Source organism: Sus scrofa, chromosome 8, assembly GCF_000003025.6.
Source record: "Sus scrofa isolate TJ Tabasco breed Duroc chromosome 8, Sscrofa11.1, whole genome shotgun sequence".
Lineage (NCBI taxonomy): Eukaryota > Metazoa > Chordata > Mammalia > Artiodactyla > Suidae > Sus > Sus scrofa.
The window spans coordinates 104349691-104369567 of record NC_010450.4 but is presented as its reverse complement, the minus strand read 5'-3'; the positions used below and the strand labels follow the sequence as shown (position 1 = coordinate 104369567).

Sequence of the window (19877 nt, the reverse complement as noted above, 5' to 3'; positions counted from 1 at the left end):
TGATGCGGTTATTGGTGGCTAGAAAGAGAGATGCTTAGTCAGGTATTTCAAGTTCTGTTTATGGGTATAAATCACTACAGCTTGGGGCACTCTTATGCAGAGAAGTTTGGGTCCGAGTCTGAAAAATGCCACTTTGACCACCATCACATTACACTTTACAGAAAGCTAATGTTTCTCTTGCCATGTTTAACATATACAGAAAGTGTGTTTTGGTTTTTTTTTTCAAGTTTTTATGTGAATATATATATATATTTTTTGTCTTTTTAGGATCTCACCCACATCATATGGAGGTTCCCAGGCTAGGGGTCCAATTGGAGCTATAGCTGCTGGCCTACATCACAGCCACAGCAATGTGGGATTCTCCAAGCTTTGCGATCTATACCACAGCTCACAGCAACGCAGGATCCTTAACCCACTGAGGGAGACCAGGGATCGAACCTGCGTCCTCATGGATACTAGCTGGGTTTGTTAACCACTGAAGCATGACGAGAACTCCCCAGAAAATGTGTTTTTTAAAGAAAATCCCCCACACAATTACTTTACAAGGCTGTTAGAGTATATCTTTCTTTAAGAAGGAAGTGGATCCAAGTATGGATGAGAAAGAAACCTACTAATAGCGAGAAAGGTGAATATTCAGTTCAGCATGAGGTACCAAATCTTAAAGAGAATAAAGAAATGAATGAGGCATAGCAAGACTGGATTTGCATATTTTCTTCAAATAACTATATCAACATATTTTATTATTTTCCTTCTTTCCAATATTATATAAATGAACTCCTTTAAATCTCAATAAGGAAGAGGCACAGACTATAAAAAACTTGATAAAGGGAGTTCTCATTGGGGCTCAGTGGAAATGAACCCCACTACTATCCATGAGGATGCACGTTCAATCCCTGGCTTCACTCAGAGGGTTAAGGATCCGGGGTTGCCATGACCTGTGGTGTAGGACAGACGGGGCTCAAATAGCGAGTTGCTGTGGCTGCGGTGTAGGCTGGGAGCTTCAGCTCCAATTTGACCACTAGCCTAGGAACTTCCATTTGCTGTGATGCAGCACTAAAAAAAAAAAAAAAAGAAAGAAAGAAAGAAAGAAAAGAAAAGAAAAGAAAAAAACAACTTCATTAATAAACATACATTTTTTAAAAGCCATGTAAAGAACGCACAAAATAATGTCAAGATTCCAATAAAATATGTATAAGCATATAAAACTTCAGAGACAGAGAAAATGTATGACTACAATTGGGACTAATACACAGAGATTTGGTTAACATCTAGTTAGTACATAGAAGCTCAAGAACAGTCCACCACACTTTGCAGCTAAGACTACCACTGGAAGCAATCCACTAGTAAAATATCAAAGCAAAACAGGTAAGATTAGCTTATCAAATGAAAGTAGGAGGAATCTAAGTCTTGTAAGGTGGAAAAGATATAGCCAAATTCATGTTACCGACAGCTATGTAACTGCATGTGGCAACCAATGGACTCAAATTATTCCAGAGTATTATTTCTAGCAGTTTTTGAGGAAGAAAGCACCCTACTAGATGCCTTGTTACTACAGTCAAAAGAGACACTGGTTATCAATATCATAAGGTCAACTCTTCTTTATTATTATCTGTTCAAAATTTTCCATCTATAATTTGACTGTCCACAGAGATTTCCCCCCAAAGTGCGGGGATGTGTTGATCATCTCGACCTAAGGAGCTGGCTCTAGACTCTAATACTGCCTCGGGCATCAGAAATGTGGGTCAGGTGTCTAGTTCTGCCCTGACGGCTCTTACCTGCAGCAAGCACACACATGCCTGACCCAGACGGTTCATGTGAAGTTTCTAGTTCTAAAGGTTAAGGTCAAGATGAGGTATAGGGAGTTCCGGTCATGGCTCAGCAGTTAACGAACCCGACTAGCATCCATGAAGATGTGGGTTTGATTCTAGGCCTCACTCAGTGGGTTAAGGATCCAGTGTGGCCGTGAGCTGTGGTGTAGGTTGTAGATGCGGCTCAGATCCCATGTTGCTGTACCTCTGGTGTAGGCCGATGGCTAGAGCTCCAATTGGACCCCTAGCTTGGGAACTTCCATATGCCACAGGTGCAGCCCTAAAAAGAGAGGTGGGGGGAAAGATGAGGTATAAATTTTGTCCTCGGAAGTCCTGCTAAAGTGGTCAGTTTTTCCCTCTCTTGATATATATATATATGTATATATATTTTTCCCCACTGTACTGCAAGGGGATCAAGTTATCCTTACATGTATACATTTTTCCCCCCACCCTTTGTTCTGTTGCAATTCTCTTGATATTTTGACACAGAAGAACCTTTAGGATCCTAACGGGGTCTCTGCTTTTAGGTACATAACTGGTGATAAGAAAAATTGCTATCAAGCAAAAGTTAGAGGGACTGGACTGAATCAGCACTGACTCCAAGACAAAACTGAAAAGACTATTTTAAAAATCTAAACTCTAATACATATATATTTATTGTTCTTCTAACAAGAGAGGATGGCAAAAAAGGCAATCGAGCAATCAGATATGCAGTTACTTGTAATAAACATTTATTACATTCTGATATCTTAACTAATAACTTTCTAATAACCATAACTAGGTCAACTGGGGCCCCTTTATTTTTATCTCAATAACTTATGACTAAAGATCATTAAAAGGTATATGGCAAAATGCTTGTTTAAGGCCATATTTCTGCTACACCCAATTTTATGCCACAAGAAAATAAGACTAAAAATGAGATTAAAAAACTCAAGTAAACCAAGGGGGAAAAGGGCTCCCGAATTTCCCATAAACTTTGTTATACTTTTCGTATAACTAAAAAACTGTTCTGAACAAAGGCAAAAATAGTCTACTTAAGCCCATTATTTAATTCTCTTAAGAACTAATTTATAATAATAAAAATTAAGAAGCATTTGATAGCTTTTCAATTTATTTTAGGTTTTAAATTGCAACAAACCACCAGACACATGACTAAGACAGCAATTTTGGTAATTGCTGGATGATGCAGACACCTGTTTAGTTGGGGCTGCAAGGAATTTTTATTAGATTGATAGAAAACTAGAATTGACATTGGTTGCTGAATTTCAACCAATTTAAGTGAATTATCTGACCTACAGCTATGTAATCCTAAATTTCTCATTGCAGCTGCCAGAAATCTATTTTCCAAATGGAACAACAGATGGTTTTGAACAATACTGCAATATACCAATTCTCAGTTTTCCCAAAGTGCTTTTCTCTTGCTAAAATTATAAACATAATTGAGAAAATACTTTTCAGATTTTTATGAAAAACTAGGCTATTTTGAAAGTGAAAAGCAAAGTTTAATATCTTGTGTGTTTTTTTAGCATTATCTTTAGAAATGACTCCATTTGGCAGCTTTTATTTATCTAAAACAACACATGGCAAAGTGTAACCTTGCCCTCATTTCAGAACTAAACAATCCCACGGTGTCTGAAAGCACTTCAAAACGTATCTCTCCGTGTGATCATTTCCAACTCACAGTATGCAGTTAGTTCAAAACTTCATCGCTCTAGGAGGATTAGACAAATGGGCCAATTAAGCCTGATGTGAGAGAGACTTTAAACTCCTAAACCTTTGTAAATAATTGAAAAACTGCTCATTCTTTCAAGTATCATGGTGAACAAAAGAAATACAGCCCATCTGAATGAGGCTAACCCCCAAAGAGGCTTAACCTTTCAAAATGAAGTCATCTCAAGTTCCTTCAACTGTACTTGGCAAATGATTCAAACTTCCTACTTGGTGATTTAATCAAGATCATCTCAAAGTTCTGCTTCTCCTTCCTTCTCTCAACCCATTATCTTCCGTGCTGTGCAGTGACTTGTGGCTCTGGGTCTGACTGCTCGCACTTAGTACTGGGCACCATTACTCATGATCCAGGAGACCCTGAGTAGGATAATCTAAACTCCCTCAACCTCAAATTCCATTTTCAAAATGCTCATGACACTGACTCCATAGGATGCTTGTGAATTTAATAAATTTAGTTAAAACACAAAAGGAACTTCAAACATACCAAGTCTATGGTAAACACTCAGTAAGGGCAGCTATTACGTCATCAGCATCATTATTATTATACCCCTTGTCTTGTCTTGGCCAAAGAAATGTCTCTTTAATGACTAGGCCACCTCAAAGTTCAGGCCTCTTCACTGTCTTGCACTGTTAGTCTCACACTCACCCTGCACCTTCTCCATTTGTCGAAGGACATGTTGGCTCTCTTGCCTGTGAGCAACCCCTACTCATAAACATAGAACAAAACAAACAATAAAAAACTTCACCCGATACAGGCAATACCCTCCTTAGCTATTTCATTCTCTTTCACTCAAAACTTATTTTTTTAATAGTCCATATTCATGTCCTCCATTTTCTCACCATTGACTCTTAGCTTTTGCAATTTCACTCTTGAAACTACATAACTACTGAATCCAGCAGCTTTTCTCGACCTTCTTATAACAACTGATGGGATCTCATCCCTTTAAAAACCTGTTCTATTTGTCTTTTGTGTCACTGCCCTATCCTAAATCTTCCCTCCATTTAGCGACCATTTCTCTACCTTAGGTGGCTTCTTTTCCTATACCTTCTCTGTCTAAACCTGCATCCACCAGAGTTCTGCCCTCAGCCTTACACATCTCTCCACACCCTCTTCTAATTGCTCCATTCCCATTATTTCACTATCATAGGAATCCCCCAAATCCCATGATTTAACTTCCAAATCACCACCTCTAGTTCTGACCAGTAACCCCTCCTCACTCGCGACCTGCCCCTCCCAGTCGTGACGATGTCCATTTGGTTGTTTCACTAGCACCTCAAATTTACTGTGTTCTAAATAGAATCTATCCATTTCCCTTCTTAATATTTCTACTTTTGTTAATTCATGGCCCTATCATTCTTTGAGTTACCAAGGTCATGTTTAACCTTCTCCCTCTCTGAGGGCTTGTCTGATAGGGCAGTGGTCAGGCGCATGTACTCTAGAAAGAGCCTGAGTTTGTTTTTTTTGTTTGTTTTGTTTTGTTTTGCTTTTCTGTCTTACTGTCTTTTCTAGTGCTGCACCCGGGGCATGTGGAGGTTCCCAGGCTAGGGGTCCAATCGGAGCTGTAGCCACCGGCCTACGCCAGAGCCACAGCAACGCTGGATCTGAGCCGCGTCTGCAACCTACACCACAGCTCATGGCAACGCTGAATCCTTAGACCACTGAGCAAGGCCAGGGATCGAACCTGCAACCTCAAGGTTCCTAGTCGGATTCGTTAACCACTGAGCCACAACGGGAACTCCTGGGTTTGTATCCTGACTCCCCACTTCCTGCCATTGCGACCCTGAACAAGTTGCTTGGCTTCTCTGGCTTCAGCGTGGCCTACACAGCATGGCTGTGAAATTTACATGAGCAAATGTAAGAGGGTTGGCATTTGGCAAGCCGTGATGATAATGACAAAGAAAAAGAATCTAAATGGCCTCTATGACCCTTCTCATTCCTTATGCAACTCTCATCACATCTTATATAGACTTTATCTATGTTGTCTCAAGTAAATTTAAACTCGGAAAACCAGCCTTGGTTGCCAGTGCCTCAAATTTTCACTTGTCCAAACAAGGCAATCTCGATCAAGACCTAGAATATACAACATTCTGTTTACATACCAACCTGCTTTTCTCTCAGAGCATCCTAAATAATGTTGTGAGAATTCAGGAATGGACCTTATTTTAAATTCAATTTCAAATAACATTCCATAAGCCATATGGTCAGAAATTAAAATCACTCTCAATTATTAATAATGCAGGGTATATTATCTACCAAGCTATAAAGTCTTTGTTGTCATTACTCTAACCAAACAACTACTTTGTAGTCACCTGTCCACACTTTCCCAGGAACTGAGAACTAAATTTAACTTTGGCCTAAAAAGATGTAAAGATTATAGAATTATTGGGGGGGGAATCAGAATCATATAATGTATTACAAAATTAATGTTATCTTTTGCTCTGTGTTATCAGTGACCTTGTAGCCCCTAAAAAAGTAGAATTGATTAAACATTTTTATAAATGTCCATCTAAATATTTACAACATTAAGTGTCTAGGGGACCATTACTAGTAGAAGCAGTGATCCTGAGAGAAGCACATTTATGTACTAATTAGATGCCTGTGGTTAGTCATTTCTACAAAGAAAGAGGAGCAGGATTACCGCTAAGGATTGGAGCTCTCTTGTTTCTTCCTCTGCTGCTGAAGCATGGTATGACAGAACCTACAAGGTAAGAAAAGAAGGAATGCAGGTCACACAAGAGAGGACTATCAAACACAGGTCACCATTTCAGGCTTGGAATTCTGCTAAAACTGCCTGCAGAGATTACTAGGCTCTTCATAACATCCTATCTTGTTTGCTGCTTTCTTCAACAGAGAGAAAAATCCCAGATTTTAATTCAAACGCTTATTTTGAAAACAGAAAGTTTATATTCTCCCTATGTTCAAAGAAAATTGTCACTTTTATTCTGACATTGTTGATATAACAAACACATTATTTATAAGCCACACTATTAGCTCAAACTTGGCAGAAAATTTATTTTGTGTTGCTTTAAAAAAATAATGACTTTATAGTTATTTTTACTTGTGTAATGAATTAAGATAAAAGACCTTTTGCATAAACTGACGTTTTTGTCATTGATGTTTGGAAGTGGCTCTCGGGTGAAGCCTGTAACCACTGTAGAATTCATAAGGAAAAAAATGTAGGGTGGAGATGTAATGTCAGACGGATTCAAGGACCCCTTTACACTCAGAGGATTCAAGAACTAAGAGTAGGAACTCCTGCTGTGGCACAATGGGATCGGGAGCAGCTTGGGAGCACTGAGCTGCGGGTTCGATCCCTGGCTTGGCACAGTAGATATGGCATTGCTGCGGCTTAGCTCCAGCTGTGGCTTGGATCTGATTCCTGGCCCGGGAGCTCCATATGCCTCAGGGTAGCCAAAAAAAACAAAAAACAAAAAACTAAGACTAGGGCTAGCTTATAAATGCATCCATTAAGTGCTGAGGTGCTAAGGACACCTACACGCAGGGATTCTCACAACCTGGCTGTGAACTCACACCCAGGGAAAGAAGAAGAGGGCCTAGGACCCAGCTTACGACTCCTAATCTAGTACACTGTCCATTACCCTAGTGGAGCTAAGTTATAAGAAGATAATAAGGCAGGTTTACTATCTTCTTACAACTTAACATGAGAAGCATTAATTCCCTTTTCAAAAGTGCTAACTTCTGAGCAATGGGATAATATTTTAGACATTGTTTTAAACTAAACTGGTGGTTGCATTTTTAATTGTCAATCATATTTTTTAAAAATATTTTTTAAAGTTCATTTTTGACAGAGTTAACACAGATTTACCAAAATTTCCCAAAGTTTTAGAATCAGTGATAAAAAGATACCCCATTTTCAGACCCGAAAGGGTAAGCCAAATAATTCAGCAGCACAAACTAGTTTTCCTTGAACCAGTTTTTAACATTTTAAACAATTCAAAATCTGAAGCCAAATGGTATATAAATTTCTACTATCTTGTAATTCAGAAGAATATAATAGCATGCCTTAGTGTTTGAACATGTCTTAGTGTTTGAACCATTAATCACTAGGAAACTTCAGGAATCTCTGAGCCAATGTCTCCTGTGCCTGTGAAATTGACAAGTTACAGCTCCTAACCTAATATTGACACCCCAGAGGTGGTTTGTTGAAAAAGGCTAAGACCGTGACTGTGAACTAGTCTAATATCAATCAGTACAATACAACATGGATAAATGATTAATGGAGTAACATGACATTCTAAGTTTAAAAAAAAAAACTTCATTATACATTGAAGATTAAAGTAGTACCATATCCCCAGGGTTGTAAGGATTAATTTTGTCAATACATGTGAGAACACAGAGGAAGCATTTGATAAAGGTTAGCTATTATTGCTATTTTACTGTCATTATAATGATGCTTTCTAGGTCAAAATAATTTCCTGTCATAAGAAAACATGAGGGGTTGTGTTCCTAGCTTTTATTCTATGCTGCAGAGGAAAATATTTTTTCAAGGCTAAACCTGTGGTCGTTAATATGACTTCCTGCAATGAATTGAAACTGAAAAATGTATATACTAAGGAAAAGCCTAATTACTCATATATTTAACTGAAGTTACTATAAAAATAGGAAATAAATCTCAGTTGGGAAAATAAAGATTTTGAACAAAATGATACAATATCTTGGATTTGCTTCAAAATAATCAATGGATTAACAGGGAAGAAGAGTCCAGAGAAGTGAGCAAGGGTATGGATGGAATGATAGTGTCTGTGGGTCAGTAATTATTAAAGACAGCTAATAAATATATGGGGGCTTATGTTTAAAATTTTCCATAATGAAAGGTTTTTTTTTTTTTTTTTAGAGATAATTCTTAATCGATAGCTGGCTTAGATTCATTTCTCCAGTGCAAAGCGATGCAAATGGTAAAAAAAAAAAAAAAAAAAAAGTTGGATTAAAATTTACATCTACATAATCTGAAATATAGGGATTTTTATTTATACACACATATGTGTGAAACAAATTTCCACTGGTTTATAATCCAAGATTGCTTACATAATACTTTAGCAAAACTGTTATACAGTCAGAAAGTCAAGTATACCATCTTGGTTATTAGTCAATTTTGCTTACAATGTATATCTTTCTGGTTTTAGGTTAAGTATGTACTCATCAGGGATTACAGGAAAAGTCACCATCCATACCCCTAACACCAATTCCCACTGATCTCGACTGCATAAGAGTAGGCAAACATTCAAATACATTTCACGTCAGTGTATGAATAAGTAAAGATATTTGCCCATTTTGAAGTCTATTTCCATATATTGGTTTGTAATGTAAGAAACATCCATGTTACAGGAAGTGAACATTTTCAGGGAGTCAGTGAAATACATGTGGAAAGGGCTGGCCAAGTGGGTAGCCAGTCCTACCTGGGAGGGAGTCTGCTTGAGGTCAGTTTCCTAAGCCAGTGGTTCACATTCAGAATCGGCTGGGGGAGCTTTGTAATAATGTAGATTTCCAGCCTCTACCCAAGTTTACTGAATCAGAATTTTCAGAAGTGGGATCTACAAATGTGTAATTTGAGTTTTACCCTTTTCCTCATTTAAGATTCTGAGTACTTAGGATTTCTGGTTTTTTTTTTTTTGTTTTTTTTTTTAACTTTATTTAGGGCGGCAGGTACAGCATATGGAAGTTCCCAGGCTAGGGGTTGAACTGGACCTATAGCGACTGGCCTACATCACAGCAAATCAATGCCAGATCCAAGCTGCGTCTGTGACCTACACCACAGCTCATAGCAATGCTGGATCCTTAATCCACTGAGCGAAGCCAGGGATTGAATGTGTATCCTCATGCATACCAGTCAGGTTTGTTACCCCAGAGCTACAACAGGAACTCCTGTTTTTGTTTTTTAAAATGTGTGAACACTACTGCTTGCAAGGAGAGACGGGGAGGCTCAGGCAATCGGGAAGGGACAGATAGGGTGCAGCAGCAGCAGACATTCATGTGATGGAATATTAGGGTCAAAGATTGCTTTCTGCCAGAGAAGCAGAGGACTGAAGGGACCAAGTTTTGGTTTGGTCATGTGACCTTCAATGAGTTTCTAAAATATTCTAGGTCTCAGTTTCCTTAGCTGTTTAAATGAGGAAATCAGGGTCTGATCATCTAAATTACACACTTCTTGTAAGGATAACAACAAACACCAAGAGCTGTTACACAGAAAAGTATAAGCTGAGTGTATGGCCATAGAGGCTGAGAAGTCCTGTAAATGTTGGCTCACCTCCAACGTGACCATTTGCTTGGCCATGGCTCTCTCCACGGCTTCATACATCTGTGTGTTCTGGATCCCCAAGCCACAGAAGATGACAAAAGCTTCCAGAAACTGTTCATCATTTCGGTTGAAAGGCTTAACCTTGCCAGTAGTCTCCTCCATCTTATTTACAAGTTGGCAAACCCCTGTAACAATCCAAGAAATTGAGCAAATGTTGATATTCATTAGCATAGTTTTCACTGACTTAAACACCCCCCTACCAAAGACTGTCTTATACTTTTCTCTTAGGAATGCTTGGCATCTCCAAATAAGCAAATAAATTCTTACAAACATAAGCTAGAAAAGCCAACTGAATTAATTTACAATGAGAACTTCTTTCACATAGCCCTAAATGTATGTTGTCTGTGTTAAAAAAAATCCTAGAGTATGATTTTCTTCCAGACTCAGTCTCGAATTTTAGATCAATTAAGTCCCCAAAGACAATCTGTCCTTTGGAGACTAATTGGATTTTTGTACACTTGCCAACAGAACAATTTTGATGTGCATCAGAATTTTGGGTCACAGAGACTCTTTCCTTACTGAGAAACTGTAAGTTAAAAAACACAATTACATATAAAAATAGAATATAGGAAACAGGCAATTCGCATAGTCTCAAATTTCAAATATACACCTCTGCATCCCGAAGAATCATATTCGATCATGTCTGACACTGCTAATAAACACACATATAAATGTCTATTTACTTAGAAATCTTTGAAGAAGCTCAATAACCTAACCTCCCAAGTTCTGGCCCTTTTTTGCAAGTCAAACATGAAGTCAACATAAATGGGAGATTACATCAAATTTTTATTAACTAGTTGTTCCATGCGATTCTGAGCCTAGTAGTCTCTGGGAGGACTTTGATGACCTCCTACCTCTGAATAAAACAGTGTTGTTAAAGTCCTATCTCTTCTGCCTCTCCACATGCAATAAAGACTTCGATCATGTGTCCTCTGTCGGGTAGGTATTGTGCTCAATACTTTAGTACACATGTGAACTCTAGTCTACAGAATTTACTCTGTGAGGTAGGTGTGACCATACCCATTTTACAGATGAAGAAACCGAATCTCAGGAAGGTTAAGTCCTCTCCTCCAGGCCACTCAGCTAGTATGTTCATGTCTAAAACTCAAACCCCAGCTCAGCTTAGCTCCAAATGCCAGTTTATCTTATAACCCCCATCATTATTGCTAGCAGTTGCCTGACTGCACTGCTAGCCCACACCTCTGCCTATGCTTTTCCACTGGCTATATTGCTCCCCACTGCTCTCTTTCCCATTACCCAGTAAATCCCTGCACCCCCTTCACAATGAGTTCCCAGGGGCCTCCCACCTCCCGGGTGAGGCAGCCACTTCTCCTTTCTATCCATTTAACATTATCACTCGGATTATCATCATGGATTTTATTTCTGTCTCCCTTCCTAGACTGCATATATCTTGGGCTTAGAGATTTTATTTTTTCAGTTCCACTTACTCAAGTAGCAATGCCTGGCAGAGAGCAGGACAAAAAAAAATGTTTACTAGTTAATGAAAGAATGCAGGACTGCAGCTCTGACCCAAACTACTTTCCCATGAAGACTATAGTCTGCTATCTCTTATTTTTCCTGGAGCACAAAAGGATTTTGTAGAGTCCAAGAGGATACATGGCTGCACATGAAGTCCCTTTATCACCACTGGTGTGCACTTTATTTTTAATGCTACAAATTATCTGTATTCTCATTCTGGTCTTTTTGGTTTGTGGGAGTTTTTCTACTTTAGACAGTAAAGGCATCCTTATCTATCCGTATTGGTGCTGCAGAGAGATTACTTCTCTAACATTTATTCCATTATCAAGACAAACTTTAAACAAAACATAATGACTCTGGACACTGCAAGTAATAGACCATGACTAAATGGATATTGGCATTCATTATCTTGAGAGACCATGTCCCATGTATGGTAAAAAGCCATGGGTTATGTTCTCCAACCTTTCTGAATCCCCAAATTATAAACATGCAACTGTTTATATAGGCTTCTGGCTATTTCCCAAGTCACATTTTCCTTTGAGTCATGAGTTCCATGCCCTTATCCTCACATCGCAATGCGATGGGCTTTCAAATTTTACAGAAGTTTTCTTCTACTGGATGGCCATTTTTCATAAATAAGATTTTTCTTTTTATTGCTTCTTAAGATTGACTGCATGTATGAGAAGGAAAAGCCAACCAGGCGGGGTTGAGATGTGGTCATCAGGCAGTATGCCAGGCTTAGGACCGAGCTAAGCAACTCTTTCCTGGACAGCAGTTCAAATCTATGTCTCAGTCAAAAGTCACCGAATGAACACAATAAGTGGAATTAATGAATACCTCAGGAACTGAATGGTACTGAGATGGAATGTCAAGGGTACAAATAGCAAGAGTTGGCTGTAACAACCACAGCTCAGGACAGAACAGCTGAAGTGTGTCTGTGTCACAATGCACCTTTCTAGATACAGATATGCAGATATAGGGTGAGTTTGCATTTAGACTTTCTATTGTGTCTAACTGTGCCATCTCTTCTAGCACACACAGGATAATTATGTTACTTCTACAGATTATTTTAATTCCTGATAAGGTAATTAATTCTCTATCCATCAATTCTGATTATTTGATTATTTTTATGTTATTCTTCCAGATGAATTTTATTTATGTTGGTCAAGAACTAACCCCCCCAAAAAAACCCTTATGAGGTTATGTATTAAAATTAATGTAAATCTAATCTGTGAAAAGTTAACATCTTACGAAATAGATTCTTATTATCAGGAAATGTTATGCCAGTTCACTTATTAAAGATTTTCAAGTAACTGAGAAGACTTTCACGGTTTTCCTCTTATAGATGTTCCTATCTCCGGCCAAGTTTATTCTTTGCTATTATTGTAAATGGGATTTTTTCCATTATTATTTTCTAACTTCTTTTAGCATGTAAGAAAGTTACTTTTCTTTAATAATTTAATAGATAGGTACTTTCAGCTAATTTTTTTGCATTTTTCCATTTAATAGTCCTATCATTTTTTAAGTTACTCTGCCTCTTCCTTTTCCATGCCTCACCTTATTTCATCCTTTCTTGTCCTCCCACTGCTTTGGTAAGAATTTACTTTGGGCAATAGTTGTTTTTGTTTTGTTTTCTGGCAATACCCACATCAGGTAGAAGTTCCTAGGCCAAGGATCAAACCTGAACCACAGCCGTGACAACACTTGATCCTTAAGCACTAGGCCACGAGGGAACTCCTATTGTTCTCATTTTTAAATAACTTTTAAAATAACTTTCTTAATTATATTCATGAAAAAATTTAAACTCCTCTTGAGTTAGTACTGGTTATTATCAATTTTATAGAATTTTTCCACTTTATAAAGAATGTAACTTTTTAGGTACACTGCCTTATCTAACAGCTTTTGAAATCTCTTCTGTCTCTGTAGTTACATTTCTTTTCTCATTCATATTTGTGTTTCTCTTATTTCTCTCATTATCTGTGTTGGAGGTTTGTTTACTATTATTGCGTTTGGCCTTTATCTCTTATTTTACTATCTCTTCTCATTTCATAAATTTTATCTTTTCAATTTATTTTCTCTGCTTTCTTTCCTTCTATTTAGTTACTCATTTACTTTGGGGGGCAGCATTGAGCATGAGAAAGAGAGAGGTGCTATCTTTTTAATTTCTTCAGTTGAACAGTTAGTTTAAATTGTTTCATTATTTCCTGATTAATAATAACAAAATATTTAAAGCTATATTTCTCCTCTGAGTAGAGCTTTGACCTTGTACCTTGAGTTTTTATGTTAAATTGATAAAACCATTAATTTTCCAAAAAGTTATACAGTCATTTAGGCTTCTGATTTTTTCCTTTGTTATTTGGGAGAATGTTTTTTCAGTTTCTCAGTGAGCTTTTCCTTCTAATTTATCCCTTTAAATATGCATTTCAAGCTTAATAATGCTTGATCCATGACAGTGGTTGTCAATTCTACTTTTCAGATATGATAGAATTTGTGTTGTATGTGTGTACACCACCAGTATTTGTAAATTTCTGATGGATATTTAATAGGAATTTTTGTATTCTGAAATGATAAAATATAAAAGTAAGTCTGTATAAGCCAATTAAATCCATTTCATTTTTAATCAATTCTAATGTTTATTGTTTCCTGTATTTTAACATTCTATAAAAAGTATATTAAAGGTTCTCACTGTGACTACCATTTTGTCTATTTCTCCTTGTATTTTTAATAGCTTCAGCTTTTATATTTCAACAATGATATTTCGTTTATTAGAAGCATTTATGACAATTACACTTTCCTCTGTGAATTTAATCAATACAAAGTGATTCTGTTTACTACATATTTTTACCTTAAAAATTTACCTTTTCTGATATTAATAGTTTTCTCTATTCAAATTTTGCTCATTTTGTAAAAAATTTGTTCTTAGAAACAATGTACACTGTGTATTTTCCAAAAATTCATATTTCTGGTCCAATAAAGGTAAGCATCTCTGTTTTCCTGGGCTACAATGAAGTCTCTCTCTTTTTTTTTTTTTTTTTGAAAAATTTTATCAAAGTTTTATAAGTCCAAGGAGAAAATTACAAACAAAAATAAAGAACATATATTATTTTTAAATGATCTACAAAGTATTTGGGAGCATTGAATATTTAAAAGAAATGTTACAGAGGTAACACATAAAACAGTTTTGTTTTTTTTTTTGGTTTTTTTTTTTTTGTCTTTTTGCCATTTCTTGGGCCACTCCCACGGCACATTTAGATTCCCAGGCTAGGAGTCTAATCAGAGCTGTAGCCGCCGGCCTATGCCAGAGCCACAGCAACTCGGGATCTGAGCCACATCTGTAACCTACACCACTGCTCACTGCAATGCCGGATCCTTAACCCACTGAGCAAGGCCAGGGATCAAACCTGCAACCTCATGGTTCCTAGTCGGATTTGTTAACCACTGCGCCACGATGGGAACTCCAAAACAGTATTATTTAAATAACAGAAATGTCATAAGAATTATCCACTTGAAGTAGATACATTTTGGTATAAGCATCTGCAAAATTTCAAACTGAAAAACAAATATAACCTATTTATCTAAAACAGTTTTTGAATAATTAGTTTAAAACACTGAAAAACATGTATAAAGTGATAAAGCAACGCCATTCTTGGGCATATATCTGGACAAAACTTTCCTTAAAAAAGACACACGTGGAGTTCCCACAGTGGCCCAGCGGAAACAAATCCGACCGGGAACCATGAGGTTGCAAGTTCGATCCCTGACCTCACACAAAATAATGCCATTTGCCGCAACATGGATGAAACTAGAGATTCTCATACTGAGTGAAGTCAGTCAGAGAGAGAAAGACCGTATGATATCACTTATATATGAAATCTAATATACGGCACAAATGAACCTTTCCACAGAAAAGAAAATCATGGACTTGAAGAATAGACTTGTGGATGCCGAGGGGGAGCGAGTGGGATGGATTGGGAGCTTGGGGTTAATAGATGCAGACTATTGCCTTTGGAATGGAGTAGCAATGAGATCCTGGGAACTATGTCTAGTCACGATGGAGCATGATAATGTGAGAAAAATGAATGTATATATGTATGTGTAACTGGGTCACCATGCTGTACAGCAGAAAAAAAATTGTATTGGGGAAATAACAATTAAGAAATTTAAAAAAAAATACTCCACATAAATGACAACCAGAAAAGAAAGAGTAATAGCTGCAAAATACGAAAGTTTCTTTTATTTTTAAATTCTTCAATCAATTATTGAAACTAGGAAGTTCCTGTTGTGGTTCAGTGATTAACGAACCCAACTAGTGTCCATGAGGACATGGGTTCAATTCCTGGCCTCACTCAGTGGGTTTGGGATCTGGACATTGCCCTGAGCTATGGTGTAGGTCACAGATGTGGCTTGGATCTAGCATTGCTGTGGCTCTGGTGTAGGCCGACAGCTGTAGCTCAGATTCAATCCCTAGCCTGGAAACTTCCATATGCCCTGGGTGCAGTCCTAAAAAGACAAAAAACAAAATCTGGAAACTATAATCTTTGTATTTATTTCTATTTTGTAGATTTTTACTTTTATAATTTCAAGTTATAATTTTTTTCTCATTTAATTCCAATTATTGCTGTTCCTACAGTAATAATTTTATTTTTTCATTTTTCCAATTATTACTGTTCCTACAGCCTTATCTCCTGATGTTTTTTATAAGTAGGTATAACTTACAGTTCTCTAACTAGGGAAAAAACTGGATATTTTAATTTTAATATAAGCAATACTATATCATGGATGACACTGCACAGTTTAATTATACTTGCATTAGGAAAATCCTAGCAAATATTTTATAAACAAATGAACAGTAATATTGTCTAGTGATATAATTTAATATGAAAAGTAAAATTAAGTAGAAATCAAATTTAAACATATAATTTTAGAATATTTATTTATGCCTTGGATTAGGATAGTAATCAGTTTAGAAAACACACTCAGTAAAAAATACATATTTCTCTCTTATACTTCACTGTCAAACAGAGTGTGGTGTAAGAGTCTAGTTTTTATTATTTTTTCACTAAAAAATAAGAGATGGAAATGTAAATTACTCAAAGTAGAGATGTTTTCAAGAATTATTTTTTTTATTTTTGGATGGGAATAAAATTAATTTCTTCAAAATATGCCCTGAAATTAGTATAGAAAATAGGCATAAGAATTTCTGGTAAATATGATATGAGCAAAAAGCAAATTAAACCTGTCAAAATAGGAGAAATAATTGGTTAAAATAAATGAATGTTGAATGAGGAATGTATTTTCTTAATGGGGTTGGAAGCAAAGGAGTGGAAACACTGTATTAGCCAGAACACTGAGAAAACATCTGATATGAAAAAATACCTCAGGGAATACATGTGATGCTACAACAGGCCCCAGACTGGTCTAATGTCTATAATTTCATCTAATTGTCAGTAATGGAAAAAAGGGAAGGGAAAGGAAAATTACCAAAAACACATGGGCCCGTCTGTCCTTCTGCATAAAACTCTGTGGGGATTCTATATTAGAATTACATAACAGCAGAATCTAGTCTGTGATGTGTAAGAAAAACTATCTACAGCCATGAAAATTTCCATGCTGCATCTGTGCGTACAAAGTATAGTCAAGAACTCAAATTTTCTGTTTTGTCACATTTACGAGATAGCAGGAAATACTAGAAATCTTCTCTCTTGGAATTAGCTTGAGCCCTCACCAGAAATTCCACTACGGAAATAATCTTTTTTCTTTTTTTTATTGACAGGGAATTTTTCCTCTCCCAAACCAACATTTGCTTGCTTTTGGTTCTATTACCAAGTGGAGTGACATAAAAATGTATGCCAAGAGAAGTCTGATTATTTCAATTGGTATTTTTTTGTTGCTTTGCTCACTTGCCTGAAATAATGACAAGGTCACAAACTATGAATTTTTAAGGGATCTGAAAGGTGACTTCGTTGAGTAATGTGCCAATAACATTTTTTAAAATTATAGCTGATTTACAGTATTGTGTTCAATTTCTGCTGACAGCATAGTGACTCAGTCATACACAAACACACACACACACACACACACATATTTACACATACATTCTTTCTCTCATAACCTTTTAAATGCTTAAAGGGAGAGTGGAGCCAGCAGGATATCACGAGATTCCCATCCAGGGATCTTTGCACTTCCTCAAACTAACTCTTATTTATCATATGTGTAAAGTGATGAAAAAGCCTGATGTTTAACTTCCTCCAGCTACTTCCCATTCCCAGTTATTATTCCAAAGAGACGCTGCTGAGAAAAAGCAAAGTTGTGACTTGATGTAGCACGTTGCCACCCTGTCCTCCTTCATACCAAAACTTTTTAGTAAATAATGCATCACTTTTATAATCCATTTCATATTTTCAAAGGTCAAAGGCAGTATTTTTAAAAAGTATTAACATTTATAATGTAGCTTTCATCTAACTCCCTAGGATATAAAATTTTATAATCCAAGGATTTACTCGGTATCATCCTAGGGCATCCTTGTCAGTTTTCTTTTTCTGTTTATGTTAGAGAAGATCTGATCGGTGACAATTTTGAAAGGAGAGCTGACATATGAATTCACTAGGCCCTACATCCTGTTCTGAGAACTGAGAAGCGTGCAGGTGATGAACAGCCTTCAGGGAGTTTCCAGGCTGGCTTCCAAGAGGCTTTACGAGGCAATTCACCAGTGTCAGTGAGCCCAGCCCTGCAGTCTTAGAACTGGATTACCATACTGAGGACAGATCCTGCATTCTGGGGTGGAGAACAGTACCTAAGTTCACAAGACTGATTTATAAGCCCAGAATAGTATCAATGTCCAACAAGATACACGTCTGTGCCAGGACAGGAGTACATGCACCTCCAGCCCATTGGCTCAAGCCCAGCTCATTGCTTTACAGTAAGAAATAACTGAAGAAGCAATCAAAGTATTTGAGAGGGTACAAAGAATGCATTCTCTTCTTACAAGTTCAAGTATCTTGGAAGGAAAATAGTCAGCACAAGGGAAGTCAGACTGGTGGGCTCTTTAATGGCTAAGATGTATAGGTCTCATAGCAAGGAAACACACCTGCAAAGGGACTGGAATCACTGACAAGTTCCAGCTGTAACCTGCCACATCCAGCACCACCTAAGTGCTGGCCTGACCAGAATACCCTATCCAAGATATAGCCCTCCACATCCATCTCTAAGTGAGGGACAAAGGCTCTTTGACTCTTGAAACAGAAATGGAGAGACACTTTCAATATTTGCCTTTTTTTTTCTATTTTCATGAATGATACTCCTTTTCCCATCTTTCTGACTGCCGCTCTTCTTTAATAAAACTACAGTCAACTCTTGTAACCTGGAAAATAATCAGAATTTTTGAAGTAAATCTGTATAGTTAAGCCTTGCTCCATTAGGTCTTTTATTTAAAAGTTTAGCCGTCAAAAGGTACTCATACCTCCTTTATTCCAAACTCTTGGCAGAATGTTAACAGCTCAGACCATTTTCACAGTGTCAATCATGCATGATTAGCATATAAAAACCTCCGAGTTCCCGTCATAGCTCAGCAGTTAATGAACCCTACTAGTATCCATGAGGACATGGGTTCAATCCCTGGCCTTGCTCAGTGGGTTCCGGCATTGCCATGAGCTCTGGCGTAGGTCTCAGAAGCAGCTTGGATCCTGCATTGCTGTGGCTGTGGTGCAGGCCAGCAGCCATAGCTCCGATTCGACCCCTAGCCTGGGAACCTCCATGTGCCACGGGTGTGGCCCTAAAAAGACAAAAAACAAAAAACAAAACAAAAAACCCCCACACTTCCTATTCAACTCTTAATATAACTTGCAATGCCAAGAAATAAATATGTCAATAATAGGAACCATCACCCCATTTTTCTGAGAATGCCTTCTTCTACTATTCCTGAAGTAGATATATTTTACTGACCTTCATATAAGAATATAAATCCCCTAAGGTGGGGATTTTCGCTTGTTCACCGATTTACCTCAAGTGTCTAAAGCATTGTTCAGTGAATACAACCTACAATCTAAACCACATATTCAAAACAGAAAAATCAGAAACCAAGAAGGGAGACCCTAGTGGGAGCCGAAATAGCTCAGTTGGGAGAGTACTAGACTGAAGAAGCAAGGCCCTGAAACAATAAACATTATCAAGTTGATCTCTCTCAGTCTATCAACTTTCAACATGCCATTCTTAATCAAAACTTCTGTTGAAATAGGATTATAATTACAAAAATACATCAGGTAATATTTACCAAATGTTTGTTGACATTTATTAATATAAAATTCTTTCAAAATTCTTTTATCATTTCAATTTTCATCTTTTTTCATATAAATTAGTCTTTAAATTTATGCTTGAAAGAAAAATGTTTCCGAGAATACATGCTTATCTTTCATAAGTGCAGAGCATAAGTCAATAAAAAGGCTTTAGCGGCGTTCCTGTTGCAGCTCAAGAGTAATGAACCCAACTAGTATCCATGAGGATGCAGGTTCAATCCCTGGCCTCGCTCAGTGGGTTAAGGATCTGGCAT

At 37.2% G+C, this 19877-nt stretch overlaps 1 protein-coding gene across 6 annotated transcripts in view; it reads right to left on the bottom strand.

Moving 5' to 3' along the window:
- The window catches only part of PDE5A (phosphodiesterase 5A), a 150098-nt gene that overhangs the window by 51388 nt on the left and 78833 nt on the right, over positions 1–19877 (bottom strand). For all 6 annotated transcript variants that reach the window (XM_021101648.1, XM_021101652.1, XM_021101650.1 and 3 more), the window contains exons 10-11: positions 9803–9978; positions 6176–6235 (exon numbers count right to left, since the gene is read on the bottom strand). In XM_021101648.1, the coding sequence (XP_020957307.1) occupies positions 6176–6235; positions 9803–9978 (236 nt within the window). The remainder of the gene's footprint in view (positions 1–6175; positions 6236–9802; positions 9979–19877) is intronic.